Source organism: Sardina pilchardus, chromosome 2 (assembly GCF_963854185.1).
Source record: "Sardina pilchardus chromosome 2, fSarPil1.1, whole genome shotgun sequence".
Classification (NCBI taxonomy): Eukaryota; Metazoa; Chordata; class Actinopteri; order Clupeiformes; family Clupeidae; genus Sardina; species Sardina pilchardus.
In genome coordinates, this window is record NC_084995.1 from 39,888,393 (window position 1) to 39,910,588 (window position 22,196).

Sequence of the window (22,196 nt, forward strand, 5' to 3'; positions counted from 1 at the left end):
GGTACTCAGAATGATTTATTCAGTCATCTTAAAACACAATGGATACACAACAAAGAGTTTACTCCTTCAACACGTGTGAATAAAGAATGTAGTTTGGGTCACTGGTCACAAAGAGGCACCCATGTTTTGTTAGCAGGTTTTGTAAACAGTAGGCGTACCTGTTCCCATAGGCCAGTATGCCAGTTAGCTAGCTACACGTTCCCTGTAACATTTTACATGATTTTTAAAAAGCATTTTGTAAAGGCTATTTTAATTGTGAGCAACCCAAAGTACATGCCTCCAATAGCATGTCAGGTAGGCAGAAGTGAAGTGCACGTGAAATGCAAATTTACTTCACTCTTACTCTGTTTATGCAGGCCTTTACTTTTCACTGTGTAGGCCTACATTTCTTTATAAAAAATGTTTATATATATATATATATATATATATATATATATATATATATATATATATACTGTTTAATGTCTATTTGTGCCTAGAATTACCTTACCTGATTTTGGTATTTCATTCTAAAAGGGATTAAGGCTGGCATGAAAACGTTCTGTAAAATGAAGAGAGGTTACTTGTAATAATGAACAATTGCTGGAAGAAATATTTATTTTTTCTTTTTTATTAGTAATAACAGAACCTTTTCACAATTGGTAATGAAAAAGGCTTCCACACAGCCAGTTTTTTATGTTTTGTTCACATTTCTTAATATATAACAGCTTAGGCAGCTTCATTCATACAGGCATTTTGATATTGACAGAACAGAGTAGACATGGAGGCAATCACATGTGAATTCAAGGCTATTGCTGTTATTATTCACATTCAAGTTGCCCGTTTACTGTAGTTTATTTTCATGATTCGGCCTTAGCGAGATACACACATTTACCAAATAATACTCTGCTGAATGCGTTCAAAAATAAACCCAGCTTTAGTTGACTTCTAAACAAGATGTTACTTGAAAATGAGCTGAAAGATGTCATGCACACCATGCCAACTTATGTCTTAAATAAGTGTTATAGCAGTCATCATTCAACATGCAGTCTCACTGATACTGGTACAGAGACACTGAAACTGAAAACAAAAAACAAAAAAAACAAAGATTATTGTATTCAAGTTGCATTAAATACTGTATACCTCTAGGCCTACAGAGTGATTCAGGAAATCACCCCCTTGAAGGCTTTCTGCAGCAAAGGTTGTGTGAATGATGTAGATGTATTACAGTATTTCAGGAAAGTTTATGAAATACTTTCATAATGTAGACGCACCAGTCAGTGTAGTGTAAACTGGGTCAATTTGTGTGCTAACAAAATAGAACGTAGTTATGCTGTGTAGCCTACTGGAGATGTCATTTACACACACTCACACACTCACACACTCACACACTCACACACTCACACACTCACACACTCACACACTCACACACTCACACACTCACTCACTCACTCACACGCAAAACGGAGTGGGGTTAACATTGTGACTTAAAACACAGATGAGTGATCCATTTTTGTTTCCTTGCATTTTCAAGCTTTGTACATTACATTGTCTGTCTATTTGTATTGGTAATTGACCGTAACTTTTAAATTTCAGTGTATGGATGAGATGTATGATGATTCCAAGAAAAGTACCAATGAAGAGACAAACCTACAAAGTATCTTTACCCCTCAGTAATGGACACCTGTTGGGGAAACTGTTCACTGTATATATCTGGAAACTGGAAAATTATGTGCTGTACCCAGGAGCCAGCAAGGTTGGCAAATACAGATTTGACACATTCCTGTCTAACTGAGGCACTTAGTGCATTATATTATCTAATTACACACAGGGACGACAATCTGCATTTTAACGCTAAGTGTCTAATTCAGGTTTAGAGGGGAGATAGGACATGTGTACAGGACAGCACTGCCACAGAATTCCTGACCAAGACAAGTACACAAAGAGAGATGCTAAAACAGTGGCAGGATGACAAAAGTGTTGAGAGCTGAGAACCATCCAGCCTTAAACATAATGCATTAAGAACAAACATGTTTAATACGAGTAATGATATAGATTCAAATCAGTCTTGTCAATAGAACAGACATTTTAAGATGGCAAAAAGAGATGCTCTGCTGGGACTAGGGAGCATTCATATTATTGGACCTTAAGCGTTTTTGCGGTGCCTTCCTGATGCTCTGACATCACGTGCCTTCTGACTTGTCTTTGGAGCAGAGCGGTTTCCCTGTCTTTGGTCATCTGGATGATAAAATGGATGCAACCAAAGATGAGAATTCAGAAAGGGTTGGACGGTTTTCATAAACACATGAAACCCATAAAAACAACACAAAAAAAAAGAAAAAAAGGGACAGTGAACATTTACAAAAACAAAAAACAAAATGTATGGAGTCACATGGAATATTGCCTCTGTGGCATGGTGAGATAGCTGCTCAGTCCTCAGTCCTCCCTCATGTAGTCCTCTGCCAGTTAGAGTTTCCTGAGGCTTCCGGTAAGACCTCTTTGGAATGCCTTTGCTGTCTGTGCATGATTTGTGAGACTTGCCCAGTCTCCTCCTTATGCAGCAATGATACATAGTCCAGTCCCCTCGTTCTCTCTCTCGCTCTCTCCACCTCCCTCTCTTTTCCATAAACTACATGTCCATGGTCCCACGCTGACAGCTGAGTGTGTCTCAGTGGATCAGGGCCACCACTGGCGCAGCAGCAGAGGAGCCATCCCAGTGTTTACCCAGCGCCTCCTCCAGGAAGCCGGCCAGCTTCTCACAGTCCTCCTGCATAATAACACAGGCATAGAACAAGACCATAAGTGACTCTGGATAGCAGCTCTTAAGTGCACTGACCTCTTAAGTGCACTGCCTAAGTGGGTGCATCCTAAAACGTCTAATGGTACTGCTCTGTGTTATAGAATGCATTTGACTGCTTAGCCAAGGCTGGGCCTCTTTTATTCAGTCAGCTAGCACTTTTCATTCATTCATTGGCTCAGTGCCTTTAAAGTTTCAGAGCAGTAACTTTAGAGGTATTAAGATCCAGACAAATTAGTTTTGCATCAGGGACAATTAACTGGATGACAGGAATTTCACCGATTTGAAAGCTGATCTCTGTTGTGTCTATGAGTAGACATGAACGGATTCAGGAAACCTAAGGGGTTGGCCCTCTTACCTCACAAATGAATGCGTGATGAACAAGCTCGCTGGCCAAATCCTTTGGACTGTCCGCTGAGGGACATAATTATTTATCACATTAATTTTATATATGCAAAATAATCTCTCAAATCTGTTGGAACTCTGACCACAAACGTCAGTCAAAGACTTGAAGATTACAACAGTGTATAGTTTTCAGACTGTGGAATCACATAATGTCCCGACTTGTATTCCTTGGAAACATATATTTCATCTTTGAAGTTCTCTTCCCACTAGAAAAAAAACAAGGATGGCTTAAAAACACTTACTGGGAAGAACATCACAACTGAGCTGGCGATGAAGTTTGTCATCCATCTTCAAAAAGAGAGAGAGCTACAAACACAAAAGTTGAGAATTTGAGAAGTTGAGATTTGAAAACTCATGGTATTAATGGTCATCAGGTCAAAGGATACATGTTTATCAAAATGTGGCAACTCACATGACTTCTGGTTCCCTCCTCATTGGCTTCCAAATTACAGTGCATCTGAACGACCTAGGAGGCAAAGACATCAAGCACAGACATTGAGCCACAGATTAAGCCAAGCAAGTGGAACAGCCATAACTTTTACCCTACCACACCACAACACACCTGATTTGTGTCATCCTCTCATACCGGTCTTAATCTTTCTAACCCCTATTCATTACAATCTCACTTTAGTTTCACCAAGTCACGTCGACCTCGCTCACCTTTCTAGTTTCGGTCTCCTGGGGTTCCGGGGTGGGTGTCTTCACCGTCTCCATGTGCTCCTGAGACAGGGAGAGGGCACGGGGGATGGGGTGCGGTCTCTGGGACGCGAAGTTCATCAAAGGATAGATCCCATTTCTGCACAAGTGAAAAAAGATGATGTTACTTCAGCTGCACAATGAAATTCATGACTTACTTGATTAGTTGCAATAGTATTGTCCCTTACTTGACATCCTCTAAGAATTTGTCGAGCTCCAGAGGGGAAACATGGGAGTACCTTCAAGAGAACAATTGCTATGTGATGTGTATTCATATGAATTCGTTCATCCATTCATATATTCATTTATGGTGTCCAAAATCACTTACTTTAGCTGGACTCCTGGGCGATCAACATGATAAATTTCTGCCATTATACCATTTGGATCATACGATTTAGTTTTTTCCTCCACACAGTTCTCTGGAAGCAGGTCTGGACCAAAGTTGGTCAAAGTTACACACAAATATCAGGACATTGTATATCATCAAACCAAACAATCAAATAGATGTGTTTTTTTCTACTTTCTATTGGAAGAATCTAGTAGAGGGCATGAAGTAATGTACATTCACAAAACAGTCCAGAACTCACAAGTCACTTCTGCCATCAGTATTGGCAGCCAGCATGTGGCCATCAGTCTCTGCATACTCACATTGATTGTTAATAAAGCAGTGGGCTGCAAGCAGTTTTAGGGAGTGCACTTCAAACAGAACCCTGTGGAACAGCAGGTCATGGGCAGTAGGCCTCATCTTAGGATCAGCATGCACACAAGACTGACTAAACTCCTACACACAACAGAACAAAGAAAACACACACACACAAACACGTCTGTTAAGACACAAGACCGCCAACATCTGTTACATTTGGTAAACTGCCATGATGCGAAACGTCCTCTTTGTGATTAAGAGTGTAGGCAAACCTACGATCTTTTATGCATCTTACCCTCATGAGAGGGTCTTCCAAGGACTCCCCAGCATAAGCTATGGCTTCTTTAGACACAGCAGTGTCCCCATTGGCTTGAATTTCCAAGACGGCCATCTACAGAAAGAAATTACGACTCAAAATCAATCTCTTATCTTCTTATCTGATTTTCATTACTTGTGCAATTAGGTAATGCAAACTTAATAACCACAGAGTTGGCACTTACCTCCAAGGCACATATGCCAAAGGAGTATATGTCAATGGAGTAGTCATCCACAGAAACTAGAGCGAGACATAACCAGAGGGGTATAACCCAATCAGCCTAATGTTACATCACTTGATACAAATTACAGATGTAAGGTATAAACAATATAATGGACAAACAATATGAATTTGCCTTAAGGTATGGATGTGGACAATACCAGCATTCACAAACATGCACACGGTTTGCAAAAAGTTATTTTGGAATGAATACAATTGCGTCAATACCGGCAATGACATACAGTAATTGCATTAAAAAAGGAGTTACTTAAGATTCCTATGTGAGATGTGAAATATGACCTATTCCTAAGTCATATGGTTAAGAGTACAGTAATAGCGGTCATGCGGGTGCCATATCTGTGGTTTTTCCCTTCCGAGGAATTTATATTGAAATTCAAAGACGAAACGAATACACAGTCATTACAGTCCGTGCTTTAAATTACACTGTGATGTAAATTTTAGGCCATACTGCACAGCTCAAATGTCATTCTAGGCGACATGTTTCATAGAGTAACCTGGCATAACACAACGTGACTCCAAGCACATAATGTAAAACACCAAGCGTGAAAAACAGCACAGGGGTACTCAGCAAGCATGACTGAGAGAGTGAGTGAGGTCCTGGGGGGGGGGGGGGGGCATGTGCTGAGGACAGATGGACAGAGAAAAAGAGAGAAAGAGAGAGGAAAAAGAACAGAGCGATAACAATCAGACAGACAAAACAAACTCAGGAAGAGAAGGAGACGGCTACTCACGGCCATACTCGGGAGCAAAGAAGTGCTGGTTCCTCTGCTCGTCTCGATGCTGGTGCACGTTCCCGTGGATCGCCTCTGGGAACACTAAGGAAAGGACAGACGCAGTTTTGATAAACATGCATGTGTGTGTATGCTTGTGTGTGTTTGTATGTGTGTGTCTGTGTGTGCGTGTGTGTGTGTGTGTGTGTGTGTGTGTGTGTGTGGTAAGTACTCACGTCAGTCTGTAAACCACAGTAAACACATTGTGAAGCATATTCATAAGCCATTTACGGCTGGAATGTACTCATAGAGGAAGAGCGCGGTCTTCATTTAATTAGCCAAACAGTAAATAAGGCACACAACTGAATGGGATTACAAAGACGCATTCATGGGCACATCGTTTGGTGGAAAGGGATGTCACGACAAGAGAAGTTACAAAGGCAAAACAGAAGTTCACCAAACGCCGAATTCAAGCATACTGACATTCCATTGTCACATGGATTGAATAAGGGGTAACTTGGCAAGAAAACAAGTGTTTATCACAGAACCAAATGAGCTAATGAGGTTTTCAACACGCAAAAATGTCTAAAGTCTCTCCTCTGTGTGTAGTTTGAAGCTCTTCACAGACTAGTAAAAAATCATTTAAGAAGTGATTCAGAGCAGGGAAAGATTCTCACCATTGACAAACAGCCTGTGCCAAACTGCAAAGAGAAAGAGAGAGAGAGAGAAAGAAAGAAAGAAAGAGAGAGCATCACTGAACATTCAAATTGCAAGGAAGACATGTGACACCTATGAACTAGAATTGGATTAATTCTAATCTGCTTGTCATAAATGTGGATTTTTGAAGGAAGTACAACAAAGTGGGCAGTGGGTATTACTATTCCGTGATTATAACTTTGATGTGTTTGTTCTTACCTGAACCGATTTTTATGAGTCCGTTATGTTGTATGAAAATGGTATCACAAGTCAAGTTGCCATGGACAATCGGCGGATCACATGAGTGCAAATAACTGTTGAGCAAGGACAACACAAATGTCACAACCTTACTAACCCAATTCAATGTACAACACAGTACTACAGTACATTATACACTCGATAACAGAGCATCACAATATACTACATTCAGTTATTTAAACGGATTGGTTTAGCTAAACCAGCGATGAATGGCATGACTCAATGCTTACCTCAATGCTGAGAGGATCTGCGTACACCACCGCTTCCAGGCCTGAGACAGACCAACACAAGCACGTCACGAGGAGGTCGAGAGCGGACAAGAAGAACAGAAACACACAGGAAGAGTGAAATGAAAACGGGAGCACGAAGACCAGCAGGAGGACATGGAGAGCAAAGACGGGACAGGGGACAGCAGTACCAGATTACTCCTCTGTGTTTACCATTGAACACTGGAGGGCGCTGTAGACACAAAACAAGGACGGCAGTATTTTTTACCAATGCCTACATATATCTCACCTTCACATTCATAGTCTTGTGGTTTTTCTTGGTTTTCTTCAAAAATTGTTTAAGGCTTCCTGAGGACATGTACTCTGTGATAAAGATCACCTGGAGACAGAGAGTAGAGAGTGTGAGAGGCAGAGAGTGTGTGTCTGTGTGTGTGTGTGTGTGTGTGTGTCTCTACATGTTCTCTCCTTGAAGCCTGTCGGCAACTTAAGAATCCTACCCGACTCTAAATAACCAAATGACTTGGAATCATCACATGTCACAGCTGTTCTTAGGAATAGCGTATGTGCAGCATGTGTGCAGCCAGCCCAGCCTTCACGGCACATTGTGCTGACAGGCCGTTTAACTGGAAAAAAGTCTGCAACTCTGAATGACATCATACGTGCTTTACTCAATGTGGAACTCAAAGGATGCATAAAGACATAACTTAGACAAAGCACAATCTTAAATGTGCCCATATGTATGTCTTTAGGTGTGTGAGTGAAAGTGTGTGCAAAGTGCAATTGAGGGAGTTGGTGACCGTGTGTTTGTGTGTGTGTGTGTTCATGTGTGTGAGCGAAAGTGCACATAAAAATGATAATTTGGTGTGTGTATTTTTGCTGCGTTCAGACTGCAGACAAATCTGATTCAAATCTGATTCCTTCTCATATCCGTATCTCATATTTTTAGGGCTGACTGTCCACACTGCTTTTAGCAAGTGTTCATATCGGATATGGCTCTGTTCAGACTGGGTCACATTAGTAACAGATCTGACAGGTTGCTGAAGCAACGAAAACAAACGTTTCTGTCATCAGGAGGAAATACTTGCTAATTTGATGTGATTAAACATAGAACAATACAACTAGGTGAGTGTTCATTGAATCCATGCATGCCTGTGCGCATTTGCACGACAGAAACCGAAACTAATCGGTGGCAAGCTCCGCTTCAAACTGTTGGAAGGCTATTTAATTATTTAACGACATCATGGATTCTTGCAACTTCCATAGAAACAGAGCAGAGACTGCATAATGCACTGTTTAGCATTGAGTATTGTTTAGTAAAATTTTAATATAACATGGTCAAAAGACATAACGTTGCTCCACAACTCGAAATAGGTGGTCAGGTGCGTAAAGCACGTAAAGTCATGTCACGGACAGTCAAAACCGATCTGAGTGTTGGGAGCTGTTCAGACTGAGACACATCTGTCCATATCCGATACGAATGCGATATGAAACTACCTCCTGGATGAGGTTTGGATCCGTTTAGCAAAAATCATGATCTGGATGAAAATCGGGAGGAAAATGTGATCAGTCACTGTTCAGGCTACAAAAGTGACATCCGATTCAAATCTGAATGGGCTAAAAATCGGATTTTGGCTGGCAGTCTGAACGCAGCCTTTGAGATCCGAGATCCACCGAATATGTGTGTGTGTATGGGCATGTGTTTGGCCATCTCACCCGTGCCCGACTCTCCCTCATGTCCAGCCAGTATTTGTGGAACTTGACAATGTTGGGATGCTCCACCTGCATCAGGTTCTCAAACATCTCCCTGATCCTGTCCTGAGGCGTGCGCACACACAAACACACACACAAACACACACACAGAGACAGACAAAAAGAGAGTGTTAAGCACGGATCTAGGGTTAAGGTCATTTTTAATTGGTACCTTGTGTTTTGAAGCCCTAGCTGAATACCCCTTGAGTCAAATATTTTCTTGAAAGCCCACCACACCTAACACACACACACAATTTGCACTGATGCACTCTGGAGATCAAATGGAAGGGTCATCGTTGAAAAGAACATAATGGTAAATGGATTCTTTAAGAGGCCGGAGGGTAGGTAGGAGCTCTACCTCGTGAGACTTGAAGACCTTCTTATCGGAGAACTGGACCTCGTTCCACACCACCTCCACCCCCTCCTCCGTGTCCATGGCCAGGGAGGCGCTCTCAATCCCAGGCACATTTCCTTGGCTGAGCTGGAGGCACACACAAGAAATACAGGCATTGATGAAATAACGACAAGCAACATGGATATAGAAAAACATCCTGAATTTGAGCAAACGCAGAAATTACATGTTTAAACTAAAGCAATTTTCTTCTGCCGCACGCTCGCTATTTGTTTATCCAGCAAATAACAATGTCCACAGACAAGTGAAAGTATGATGTGTTGCGACATCAAAGCAAGTCAAATTTGTAGTTTCTTATGTCTCATTTCATCGAACTACAGGTACGCTACCCGATCTGGTAAAGTTACATAGTGCGGTTATAGCCGATAGAGGGCCGCGAAGTGAATGCAGAAGTGCCGTTCATCATGCTACGAGTTGATGAACCGCTGAAATGATTTTGGAAACATTATTTTAGGTTACGAAAATTTCTTTAGTGTTGCTTTAAAGGAGTAGGCTGTAGGTCAGGGAAAAATACTGGCCACTCAGTACTTGTCTATTCCACACCACACCATGCCACACCCACCCTGAGCTGTCTCCACCAGCATGACACCACTCTGACGAGCACTGGCTCTGCATTTATGGAGGCACAACACCCAGATTCTCAACACAACACAAGCAGATTCTCTTGTGATAAGCTGTAGTAGTCACTTGCCTGTGTTGCAATGTAAACACCCACACCTACAGTGACATTTTATTAGTTTCACAAACACCACCTAAACTCCAGACAGTCTTGTCTAGATGAAAAAAAAAGCTTTCCTCATCATTTCAGGGAAAGAGAGGACAAGGCAGAGTTTCTCATTAAAAAAAGTGTCCATTTATAGGACAGGTTTTTGCCTCTCGGTCCAGCCACACGCTAACATGCCCCTGGGGGCTTTTTGGAGCTGGTTTCATGTCACATGCTCCCCACATGCCGCGATACAGCTGTTCTCCTTAAGGTCCAAGCCTGGACCTCGGTGGGTACATGGCCTCAGCGCGCTCACAAGAGCCTTCTCTCAGCACTTAGCATTGAACCTATTCGCTCGGAGAACAAGATCAGACCAGGTCAATTGCCAGGAGAAAGAGAAAACAGCACTGGGGAAAAAACGTTACACAAACAAACTGAAGGAGTGTATAAAAAGCCGAACAATGGTGAGAGAGCAAGCATAGGGAGGTCTGCATAACTCGACAACAAAAAAACAAACCCTGCTAAAAAAATTACTGCCAACACGCTCAATCAATTGAGTACCTCAGGTTTGTAAAGCGCAGTGTTTTCACAACTCTGTTACCGACGGCAGTAGAGGAGGTCGTCCTCTTTGTGCCTGTTTGCAAGGCTTGATTACAGGCTTCTTGAGCCACGGGATGTATAATTAGTCTAGAAGAGCCACTGCGTCTAACACAGTCTCTCGACTGGCTGATCTTTAAAATAAACACATGTAAACAGTTTATTGCCAGGCCCTCAGCCGCAGGCCTGTTAGTGGTTAGCCCGACAGGACCGTGCTTTAGGGTTACTTAAGGCTTGAAGCGTAGACTACTGCATCCGTTAATAAAACCCCCCTGAATCTAAACCAGGCCTTTTCAGAGCGACACACTGCACTGCACGGTGCCAGACTTTTTAATCGTCCGGCTCAACACTGGCTAAAAACGGTTTTGCTTGGCAGTGGATGTATGACAAAGATATCAACCGAGCATGCTCAACCTACGGGGCTATTCAAGGCAGCTCCGATTGGGCTTTATTAGCTTTTCTGCGTGCTTGTTAATCTAGAGGAGAATGTTTGCATAGCAGTGTGAAAGAATTTGCCGCAAAAAAAATTCTACTTCCTCTCCAGAACCAAAGGCGAGCCCAGGGGCATCCCACATTGCAGCTAATCTGGGAAAGAATCGTGGGTAATGATAGTGATGAGAGTGAGGTCATGCCTCTCTAAGCATCACAACACAGAGAGACGTGTTTGAACAGGATGTGAACGAGATTAAAACAGGGGTGAAGTAATGTGAAGTAATGTATTTACTCTATTGAAAGATTTGACAAAGTAATATCAGTCTTCACTCTTTTCAATGTTCGTTTTCGCTGAATTCTGAGTGTAATCAATTATTGAGAGCAGTAAGCCACAGGAGAGAACACCATTTCCATGTAAACTCGGCCCATCCACTTGCATGTTAACCCGCCGGTCACTCCATTTCCATGTTAACCCCTGGCTGACACAGGTTGTCATGCATGCATAAGCGGCTCTCTCTTGGCTCGTGGACATGTGACCTGCTGTGCAGAGATCCCCACGGTAAACAAACCCTCTAGGTTTCATTTCCTGCCCTGACACTGGCCCTTTCCTCACCGCTACTGTATGGCCTCCGCCGTCATAGCCTCCAATTACAGCGCCCGCCATTATTTATGAGGCCGGGCCTCCTCGCGCCGCCCGCCGCCTCCGTCAAGAGGCAGCCCAGCCCTTGCTTTATTGCCTCTGTCCGCGCGTGATATATAGCGCACCTATCTCCTCACAGGCCGGTGATCTGAGGACTCTGCCTCAGAGAACGCCATGCAGTTTTATCGCTTTATCACGTCGCGCTCCTCTCTCTGCAATCTCGGCAGACGGTGCTATCCGTCACGCTGATCTGCAGCCAGCGAGTGGGCGCGATACCAAGAAACCTCCGCGACCTCCCGAGGCCTCCTCCGCTCCGCCGGGAGGTGAAAAATGCGCACAAAAAAAAAAAAAATGACGGAGCGAGGCGTCCGCTCGGACTGTGCCCCCTCAATCTGCTGACTAGCGCTGCAGTGTTGGGGTCAGAGAGGAGAGTGGAGTGGACTTTCGGAGCTGCTGCAGGTGCAGGTTCTGCCCCAGGAGGGATGCCCCCACCGTCCCCCCAGCATGGAGGCCAGGGGAAAGGTGACCTGAAGGAGAGAACGCCGAAATGAGCTGGCCGGGAGGGGCTACATGCTGTCCAGCAACACGGCAATCCTGCGGGCCTGTTTGTATTTTGAGAACAGCAATGGAACACTAATACTGACTGTAATGGAAAAAGTTATGGGGAAGCGTCATACCCAACTTGGGGAAACAAATCCACCCTGTTAGCAGGGTTTCTCTTTTTCTGTGTGCATTTGTGTGTGTGCGGGTGCGGGTGTGTGTGTGTGTGTGTGTGTGTGGGAGTGTCTGTGTGTGTGGGTGTGGGTGTGTGTGTGGGTGTGTGTGTGGACGCACGTATCCAGAGGGCTTGACACACTTCAGACAACAAGAAACCACTTTGTGCCTCCACCTCAGACACATTCACAATGGGATAGAAAAAAAAATGTGTCACGGCATGCCAGGCCACACGTTTAGATAAAAGGCCGGTTGCGAAAGCGTTCCAACAGGCAGAGCTGGAGGCGATCCGTGACTCTGGCTTTCTCAGCTGCCATTCCACGTCCTCCAGGTTCAAACAGGAAGTGGAGTACCTCAAACATACAGCTGTGTTGGGTCATTTCGGGTTATCTAACCCAGGGGCCAGCCTGGGCAGTCACATTCCCTCACTTCTCTCCAGCATTGAGACGGAACTGTACACTACAGACCAACTATTCACTGGCTCTGTGATTTATAACCCAAAACAGTGGGGCTTTAGGGAAAAGGCATTTAAACTCCCCTCTGTTGTGGTTGCGATTGTGTGTGTGTGCGTGTGTGTGCGCTGGCAGGGGCTTAGCCTACAGAACATAAAGAATCCAGTGAACGGCCAATCCCACCCGTAGATGTGTGTTGACTGGGAAAACAACGTTTCCTGAAAGGCGATGCTGGCTTCGGGCTAAAATAGCTGAAGCTCACGAGACATGCAAGCGAGTCTGACAAACGCTCCAGACAGCCTGGATGAAACTCAACAACAACAATGATGCCTCTGATCAGCCTGAAAGCAAATACAGGCCTGCCCAACTCGCGTCTGAGATTTCTATTCTCGGGGCAGCGCTAGAGCGCCACTGTTTGAGCAGGGACCAGATTGGGCTCTTCTCCGGCTCCTGCTGCCAGCTGTGTGCCGCGTTGCCGTGTTGACAGAGTGGAGTGCTGATGGGGCTGGCTGCCCTGTTCTCATCTCATCCTGACGAGAGTCCTGCAGCCCACACCGCCTCCTGCTAAACACGGTCCCCGCCTCAGACCTTTTATCGGGGCATCTACAAGCCATTCTCATGCGCGGTTTTAATGAGAACAAGAACATGGGCTCAGGGAAATGGCCTCTGAGTGTGTGTGTGTGTGTGTGTGTATGTGTCTGAGGGACATAACATTGGTCTGATGGGGGGGAAAGAAAAGAAAGAGGGAGAAAGAGTGCAGTGAACTGAGAAAAATAAGAAAGTTCATTGCACAGTAAAGATGGGTCTACTGCCAGACCCTTTGTGCTGTAGTCTGCATTTGGCAACTGTCTGAGAGCATGGAGTCTGAAGTGTGTGTGTGTGTGTGTGTGTGTGTGTGCCTGCGAGCACTGCACGTCTTATCCTGAAACTGAGCTAATGTGACTCTGCGCTAAAAGCGCTCTCCCGTCACACTCAGCAAAGCCCCGAGAGGGAGCAGAGCCACCGCCTCCTCCTCCTCCTCTTCCTCCTCCTCCTCCATCTCAACTGAGCATTGTAAGGGGGCGGCAGGCATTACATCACAGGCCTGCGAGCTGCACAGCAGCACCGACATGTGAGCGCGTACCTCAGGCCCAGACAGAGGGGTGGGGTAAGGTGGGGTGGGGTGGGCGAGGGTGGTGGTGGATACTGCGTCTGGAAGACGGAACCTAAAGGCACCTCGCCCTGAACCCCGGTCCCTTCACCTCCACGTGACTAATACCAGCGGGCACGAGGTGGAGGCTCACGTCCACAGAGGGAGGACAGAGAGTTGGGCGCACAGTGCGAGGACTTGGGAGAGGTGTATGGATGTGTGTGTGTGTGTGTGTGTGTGTGTGTGTGTGTGTGTGTGTGTGTGTGTGTGTGTGGATGGGGTGGGGGTGCTGGGGTGTTAAAGGACGGAGAGCAGCCTCTCCTCTTCTAGGGACTTCTGTGAAACCGACGACGGCCCCGTTCGGAAGAATGATGTCAGGCCGCTGGTTTTAGCCTGCCGTCCCACACGGTGTTAGTCACCACCGCAGGAGGGCCCGGGCGCCTGAATGACGTGCTTTGTGACAGGGCTGTGCGGCGCGCGCGGGGAAGAGTGGGGCAGACAGACAGGGAGCATTGTTCCCTCTGGCCCCTCTCTTTTCCCCCAGTGCCCCACCACACCACAGCACAGCACAGCACACCTCCCCGGCCCCATAACCATCAAAGATATCAGAGACTGCTGTATCCAGGGCTTGTGATGCCAGGGACTCAAGAGTTCTTTTCATCGAGAGTGGCAGCACATAGAGGAGACCTTGTGCTGGATCTGTCCACTGTACTGTACATGCCACGGTGAGCTTCTCCTTTGGCTAAAGATCAGAAGCACGTTTGCAGCAGGAACAAAGCGGAGCAGGCTCTTGGGCCCCCAATAAAGACTGAAGACAAACATGCACTGGGAGTGGGAGTGGGTGTTGGTGGGTGGAGTGGAGTGGATGGACGGCTGAAGGGGAGCTACACGTCGGACATGTTTTCCCTGCGTCTCGTGTATCCCAGAAGGGGAGGGGAAAAGCCCCCTGTTAAAATAAACAATAAAAAACCCTGGCTCTCAGAGGACTAAATTTAGACGGACGACAAATCTATGTAGTTTGGACTATGCATTGCTTTTCTTTAGGGCTGGTGGGATTCCTTGTGGATCGGGGAGGATGTTGTCTCTCATCTAACTGTGCCTAGGAAGATCGCATAATTATCTTCTGCATCGGTTGCTTCTTCTTAGCCTTAAATCAAATGAATAACGAATGCCAGAAATCCCACCCACTTCATTTAGATAGATTGCAAATCACTGAACATGGTCCAGATTACACTGGGATTACAGATTAGGGCAGAAAAAAAGACAAGGATTTTTTTTCTCTCTCTCTCTCCCTGTAAAAAAAAAAGAGCTTGGCTACAGGCTCTGTCTGGCTCTGGGAGTTACGTAACGTGTGCACCTCCCGTCACTTATGCATGGGAGAACAAACAACTGGATGAGTTCAAAAGCAGACCCGGAACATGTGCACACACACAGAGACAGACACACTCGCGCACACAATAAACGCATGGAGCATCGTGCTAGCACAAGGGCTCAGTAATCCTGATGTCACGTTTCAACTGAAATGGCCATCTGCTATGCGTTTCCTCCATGCACCAGTTCACTGGAAGTGGGTAAAGGTAGATCTGTTTAAAGGGACAGCACAGAATTAGAAATACACATTGCAGGCCATCAGTCTGCGAACATGTATGAATCCACGTACAGATTTGATTTTTCAAGGCCTACAATGGTCATAGACTGGGTGAGCACAGTTTAGAAGACATCTGCAGTAAAGGCTTCTGGCCAGAATAAAAAAAGTATGGCGTCACACTGAGCTTGAAGCTAGCACTTTCATTTTCTCCAAGACAAGATGCCGCCTTGTGGGATCACATGACTCCTTCAGAGAGTCTGTAAAAAGCATGTGAGCGACACGACAATCAGACTGTCATCAAGAAGCAATCTGCCGCTCAGAGACCCAGAGGATGGCAATCATTTCAGTCAACCTATCGCTGTCATATAGCTTCCCTGTTATTCCTTGCCTATGAATGGCTGCATTGTGCCAAGCGACTCGGGCAGCAAAGCTGATTATTCCAGCCACGTTGTGCAGCCATAGGAATGAGCCGTACGCTGTTACAGAAGAGCTGTGTTTACCGCTTTTATCTAACGTTTGGAATCCACCGGCAAGGGATGGCTCGCCAACTTCTATGTATCCATGTTTTGTTTTTTTTCATAAATCTATACATCCTAAAGAAAAGAGGGGGGCTACTCGGAGTCAAATAGTCACATTGTTTACGTCTCCAATCTCCTGTTTTGGTTGTGCTGACCCAAACAGGGGAGAGGAGGAGCATGCAGGCTGAGAGAGCCTCAGTCAAACTCTGATGAGGGCGTGCGGGTGGAGTTGCCCTTTGACACGGCACTGTCAATCTCATTTCCTATATCCACAAGCCCGGAGACATGGAGAGCAACATATGCAAACATGTGCATGCATACAAACTTGTACACATGCACGCACACAACATACATGCATTCACACAAATTCTCACACAAACACAAACACGTATGCATGTATGTATATGTACATGCACAAGACACATGTGCATAGATGAATGGGAATGGGATGAATGGGATTGTTTACATCCAGCTTAAGCTTCACAAGTGGAAGGCTAAGTCTTTGGTGCACCAGAGGGGGCCAGCAATGAAAGTAAGGAGCATAACTCTACAATGAAGGGAGCAGATCCAAGAGACCGCTGGAATGAAGGCGTCACCGGCCACCTCGCACAGGCCCGGTCATGTCTTCGGCGATTTAGAGACGGCTGCTCTACTTTCACTCTTCAGCAGCTGGAGCCAAACGCATGAGCGGGGGTTCTGCCATGTCCAATGAGAGCCGGTCGATATCCATTTATTGACACAACCTCACAAATGGGCACTTTCTGGGACTGCACCGAGCTGCGATGCGCAGCAGACCTGATTGTATGGGTCGGTGTATTGAACGTTCCCAGCCTCGACAGTCAAACAGGAGCCATTTTATTACACTCCCATGATGGACGAGGGGGGCTACCTTGAGGAGACAGATTTGTTGGCGCGGGGCCTGGCCTCCCTGCTTACAGGAAGGCCTCTTCATAATCTAATACAGTGCTGTGACTGCAATGGATCGCCCTCCTGAAGGTCACTTCTAGACTGTACTGTCTCTAAGTCGCTGCAGGCCATAAAAACACTGACAAAACAATACAGTTTGTCCAAAGAGGGAGAAAACAAACCTGGAAAATGAAAGGAAGATGTGAGAATACAGCCACGTGGTCCCAATATGTACAGCAGTCTCCAATGTTATATCATGCCATCTTCTCCACATTGACAATACAGACACCCAGTCTTCCGGATCTACCATAAAACCACAATGTTGTGCACTTCCCTCCCACTTCCTGGTGCCAAGCAGCCTTTGCATCATGGGTAAATGTACGAGGGTAGTGGGAAGGGCTCTGCTGTCGCTGTTACTGCAGCTGCAGGCCTTAGCGAGGGAGGATGAAAGATACTGTCCAGGTCCAGAGCTGGGGAAACATGGGTGTGTGCACTCATAACATCAGCCTTTTCTCAGAAATCAAGGAAGGGTCTCGCAACAGGAGAGGGGAGGTGGTGCAGAGAATGACAGAGAGAGAAAGAAAGAAAGACAGAGAGAGAGAGAGAGAAGACAGAGACAGAGAGAGAGAGAGAGAAGAGAGGATGCCAAATGGATGGCTTCATGCATAAAGACAGATGGATCGCGCTGGTTTTTCTTTACACTGGCCACGAGCCAGAGTGAAATCTCCCTCACAGCTGAGTGCCTGAAAAGCCGCCGACTGTGAAAAAAAGACCCTGCAAGTTTAACATATGTTCCGCAGCGAGGGTTGTTTAGGGTCACACAACCCCAACTCACAAGGCGAGATTTAAAAAGCAACCCGTGTCTCCTCAGGTCAAATAGAGCGTGGCCAGACAAACATCTGAACACACAGTCACGGATTTCAGAGTGACTGCAATGCCTCAATGAAACTTCTTGCAACCTACAGTCTTACAGTAAGTTCCATGCACTGTTCCGAATGTTTAGTAAACTTCAGTTTACAATTCACATAAAATCAATCAGACACTTGAAGCCATTCGCTGGCACTCCGTGGGATTGCTGTTGGCAACCTGGGTCCATGTTCTGGATTACACTCCTGTTCTGGTCAGCAATTGTTTGGGAGTGAGCTCAGAGGGGGCCATCTCAGACTTCACAATTTAGCAGCCATCACTCACACCTCTTCAACGCTGGCAAGCTATTCAGCTAGCAGCCTGGCGAGGGATCCGTTCTCCTTAGTTATTTAACAGAGAGCGACCTGGGACAGTCCCCCTCAGTCATGCAGTGTTATTTAAGTAGTGTGCCTAATGCATGCATTTAGAAAAGAATGAGCATTCACACAGAGTAAGTGGTTCTAAACTCTGCCTCAACTTGAAGCCGTTTATAGTGTCATTCTACTGTTTGGCTGCATTGTAGCAATAAAAAATATATATCTACCTCAGTGGTGGTGGCTGGTGCCTTCTGGCGCAGTAGCCTAAGAAGATCTTCAAGTTGTTCATGTTACAGTGTTCTTGCATGAATAAGAACGCTTTCATTGCTTTCATCCTGAAGTGGATGGACTTCTAGATGTTTATGTTATAGTTTAGGTATGTGTTTTCACTGATTTAAGAAGGATGCAATTTGTAATTCCACAGAGAAAAAAAAACCTTTGTGCAAAGTTAATGAGCCGTACAGTAAGGCATTTGAAAATGCATCCGACTCATCATTCTACCTGAAACTGAGTTTTGCAATCCTGCCTGGAAAGGTCCACTGGCTGTCTGACTACATGTGAAATGACTTCATCAGATCCAGTTCTTGTATGTGACGAAACTGCAATATAAACAAGGTTGTGTCTGCACCCCAAACAGCGCAAGTATTTAGACAATAACACTTGTGTATACAGTACGTCAATGAAACAAAGACCACTAGGCATACCTCAAGGACCCCTAACACTTTGATGTCCTTCCTAATGTTACATGAGGCAAGAGAAGCATGAGTGATAGTTTCACCTCTCCGTTCCTCTTTTTCTGTCTCATTCTTAGGAGCCAGTCAAGCATCCAAATCTGGACAGAGATCACAGCCATGCTCAAATTCTACCAGGGTCTTGTGATGCCCTGACAAGTACCCAGGTGATGCTGCAGCTGAGGATAAAAACAACAGCATGGTGGTGACTGGGGGGTAAACGGGTTGCCACACTGACTTTTCACAGTGAATCGAGCTGTTACTAAAACTCACCTTTAAGTAACAAACTAGAACAGGTTCTACCACGTGACTTCAGGGTAAATGCTCATTTGGTATGTAGCGCAACGGAAGACGCCAAGCTAACCCCATTCCCAGCTCCCCACCACAGAAACACGTCACAATATAATATGTGAAACGTCACATCAGTGTCAGAACTGACAAGCAGGTACCAACGTGACACACTGATCTGCTTAATACATGATGACTCATTTCACACGGTTGGCCTTGTCATGCAAATGTTTTTGGGAGCAGGACTCCTGAAGCAAGATAGATTGAGAAATTCTGTACCTGTTCAGATGTTTTGTAGTGTCCAATAGGGTAACTGACTTCAGGGCACCCTGACTCTAATAGCTTACCATTTCTTGATATTACTATAAGGTCACAGAATCTGCGCAGAATATGGCATGTCCGCATTTAAGGTTATACGGTTAACCTTAAAGGTTATTTAACTGTCAACTGAAGAGAGAAATGGTTGGATGAACGCAGGTAGGTGGATTGTTTTATTAATCTTTCTTTTTGAGTTGCCGAGGACCTTAACAAGAAATGTCAAGAATGAATGCTGCCACTGATATATTTTGCAGCACAAATTCAACATCTGCACAACATGTTTAACACAGGTATTCACTCCCATATTTCCTCTTTTGGCCATGTCACACACTCCATGAATTGCTAATAAAGTGAAAAAGGGAACTGTTCAGTGGAAAACATTAAGAACAAGTGTAGCTTTTCACTGTTGTTCTATAAGCAGGTCTGTCTTGCCCAACACCCGGCCCTCAGGCACCTTGTTACGACACTGACTCAGTGTGGACTGGACGAAACAGTGACGACTGTATTCCACTGGCAGGCTGTTTATGAGATAGGAAATGATTCAATGCCATGTTTGAATCCCCATGTCACCTTTCACCACACGAAAAAATGGATCTCTGCTAATATCAGTCAGAGTCATCTGAAGACAACCCAGTTCCTTCAAAATGAATTGTGTCCTTACATTCAAAACAAACTGTACACAGATGAATCATACTCTCCGTGAAATACAAACAGCTCAGTTTAGAAAACTGGTGGCATTTTGGAGAAGTGCTTAAAGACCAGGGAGTCCCTTAATTCCCCAGCTGTAGGCCTATGCAAAACACGCAAACTTAACTAGGGTTAAAAGTTGCCCTGATAGGAAATCATCAAGTGACAGAGGCAGAACACATGTGCTTCGAAAGATAAGATGGGATATTCCTAAGTGAGAGTTATCGTTAACAAAAACTCAACTTCATTGAATTTGAAAGGTCACAAGAAACAGAGCCAAGTAATGAGAGCTCCAAACCATCACTTTGACACTGAGAAACAATCGCTAATCAGAAATGTCTAAGGCAATATTCTATGGGTAAAGTTTATGCCTTGGGTAAACAATTTGAAACAGAGCGAATCATGGCGTGAGCATCTTAGCTGCAAAAGAGAGGTGGCTTGCTGGATTTTTTTGTTTTATTTGCCAAAAAAAGAGCATAGGCTTTCTTTTGTCAACATATAGCCTATTGACGAATAGCCTAGCCTACCATAGGTCAACACATTTTAATGACAACGACGGGCTAATCTATACAAATATGATTCCCACTAATACAGCTCGAGAATAATTGTTCTCTAAAGGCGAGCCTCTTGGATTGGGCAGAATGATATGGACACTTGGATTAATGTTAACAACTTTTTGTTGTTGCTTTCTTGGTTTTAATTAGGATTATTAATACCAGACGCAAATATCCCCTAGCCGTAAAAGTACCAATTCGACATACCGTGTCAACAAACATTACATCGGCCGCTGCATTGCCTCACAGTTTCCGCTGCGCTTGTGGGCTTGAGCGTGAGCAGCATGAGGAAGGCTCGGATATTTGAATTCCGCACCATTCATCTTTGCTCCTACCTGCTCCTTTCGCTTCTGCCAGCGTCCACAGGGGCTTTCCTCCAGGATTTCACTCTCATCCTCGCTCTCCTCCTCCTTGTTGCCCCCGGACCCAGAAATCCTCTCCGGGACAGACATCGTCATTTTATCCTGACGTAGTGTATTTACTCGCCTGGTCCCTCTCGGCAGAACTGCGCATCCAGATTTCCACTGTCCGTCTCACAACAACTGAGAAAATGCAAATCCTTGATTCATCAAATTTGGCCAAGGGCGCAGACTCTTCACCCTTAGAACCATAAGGTATATGGGTTTAAGAAAAACGTAACGTTAGCCTAGAAAAATACATACAAAAGCTAAAACCTAGCTTAGGCTAGGCAACCCCTTCGAAGACTACTGTCACTTTGAGATCCTTGCGTGTGCCACCGTTTCACGATTCAGGAATCCTCGAAAAAAAATTGTTACGCCATACGGAATCTGACCACGTGTTAAACACTATTTGCATTGCCGCTGCAACGAACATGAGCTACGTGCGAGGATGGTTTCACGGCGATTCAGCATGGTTAAACAAACCCTATTCCTTTCGCGCCTGGACTAGCTTGGGATCATTTTTATCTTCTTCCAGCTCTGTCCAAGCTCTGTCGGCTAAGTCAAACCATTACCGTAAATAACCAAATATACGCAGTCCGTTAAAGCGATGCATCGTCGCCACACATTGATATTATTTTCAGTCCTTGATATCACGAAACTACTGGCATGTTAACCACAATGTTAACCGAACACACTATTGTTATTATTAAACCATGCACTTGAAAATATCACAATGCGCAAGAGAACGCATTTCCTAGTATGGTGCTGGGTGTGGGTGGAGGGGTGTGGATAGAATGGAATTTCCCCATGCAAATATTTCTCAAGTTTATTGCGCATAATATGGTACCAACCATGCTATTCTGTAAATTCAGTCACTGGTCAAGTTACAAATAGCCTACGCCCATTAAATTGCTTCGGAGTAAAATAGGTAATTTCTCTCTCTTTCTCTCTCTCTCTCACACACACACACACACACACATGTCCACTTTAGGAGCTGTAGCCTATTGCAACCGATAGAAGAGGTGCATCGCTATAGCCTAAAGCCGATAGAAAAAAACATTTGCTTTTTTATTGAGATAAACGTTACTAAATGAATATCTTCCAACAAACATGTATGATTTATTTTTACATTTTGTTTTTGAACAGAACGTGTTCACGAGTTGCAGAAAAAGGCCTTGCTGCCTGTG

The 22,196-nt window shown here is 44.9% G+C and overlaps 1 protein-coding gene across 1 annotated transcript; it reads right to left on the reverse strand.

Annotated features, from left to right (window-relative positions):
- Nucleotides 1-592: 592 nt before the first annotated feature.
- Nucleotides 593-21,706, reverse strand: nrbp2a (nuclear receptor binding protein 2a). Its single transcript, XM_062530432.1, has 18 exons — nucleotides 20,944-21,706; nucleotides 9,075-9,197; nucleotides 8,681-8,782; nucleotides 7,257-7,346; nucleotides 6,971-7,011; nucleotides 6,702-6,796; nucleotides 6,464-6,487; nucleotides 5,808-5,891; nucleotides 5,021-5,076; nucleotides 4,816-4,911; nucleotides 4,526-4,658; nucleotides 4,206-4,308; nucleotides 4,066-4,116; nucleotides 3,842-3,977; nucleotides 3,594-3,647; nucleotides 3,424-3,487; nucleotides 3,135-3,190; nucleotides 593-2,746 (listed from the first exon to the last, which is right to left on the reverse strand). The coding sequence occupies exons 1-18, from the start codon at nucleotides 21,064-21,066 to the stop codon at nucleotides 2,648-2,650; spliced, it is 1,530 nt and encodes a 509-aa protein (XP_062386416.1). The 5' UTR covers nucleotides 21,067-21,706; the 3' UTR covers nucleotides 593-2,647.
- Nucleotides 21,707-22,196: the final 490 nt, after the last annotated feature.